This window comes from Bison bison, unplaced genomic scaffold (genome assembly GCF_000754665.1).
Source record: "Bison bison bison isolate TAMUID 2011002044 unplaced genomic scaffold, Bison_UMD1.0 scf7180017835657, whole genome shotgun sequence".
In the NCBI taxonomy this organism is placed as follows: Eukaryota; Metazoa; Chordata; class Mammalia; order Artiodactyla; family Bovidae; genus Bison; species Bison bison.
This window is the reverse complement of record NW_011473112.1, coordinates 12,030-12,243: the sequence shown is the minus strand read 5'-3', so window position 1 is coordinate 12,243 and position 214 is coordinate 12,030. Positions and strand designations below refer to the sequence as shown.

Genomic DNA, 214 nt, shown 5'->3' with positions numbered 1-214 from the left:
GTGGAGTTCCACTGCAAGGTCTACAGCGACGCCCAGCCCCACATCCAGTGGCTCAAGCACGTGGAGGTGAACGGCAGCAAGGTGGGGCCCGACGGCACGCCCTACGTCACCGTGCTCAAGGTGGGCACCGCCGCCGGCCGGCTGGGCGGGGAGGGTGATAAGATTATTCTTATTATAGTTTGCTTGAATTTTTTTTTCTGAAATAGGACATATT

The 214-nt window shown here is 56.5% G+C and overlaps 1 protein-coding gene across 1 annotated transcript in view; it reads left to right on the top strand.

The window, feature by feature from the left end:
• The window catches only part of FGFR3 (fibroblast growth factor receptor 3), an 11,250-nt gene that overhangs the window by 4,115 nt on the left and 6,921 nt on the right, over positions 1 to 214 (top strand). The window contains 1 exon segment of the mRNA XM_010832861.1: positions 7 to 120. Within this exon segment, the coding sequence (XP_010831163.1) occupies positions 7 to 120 (114 nt within the window).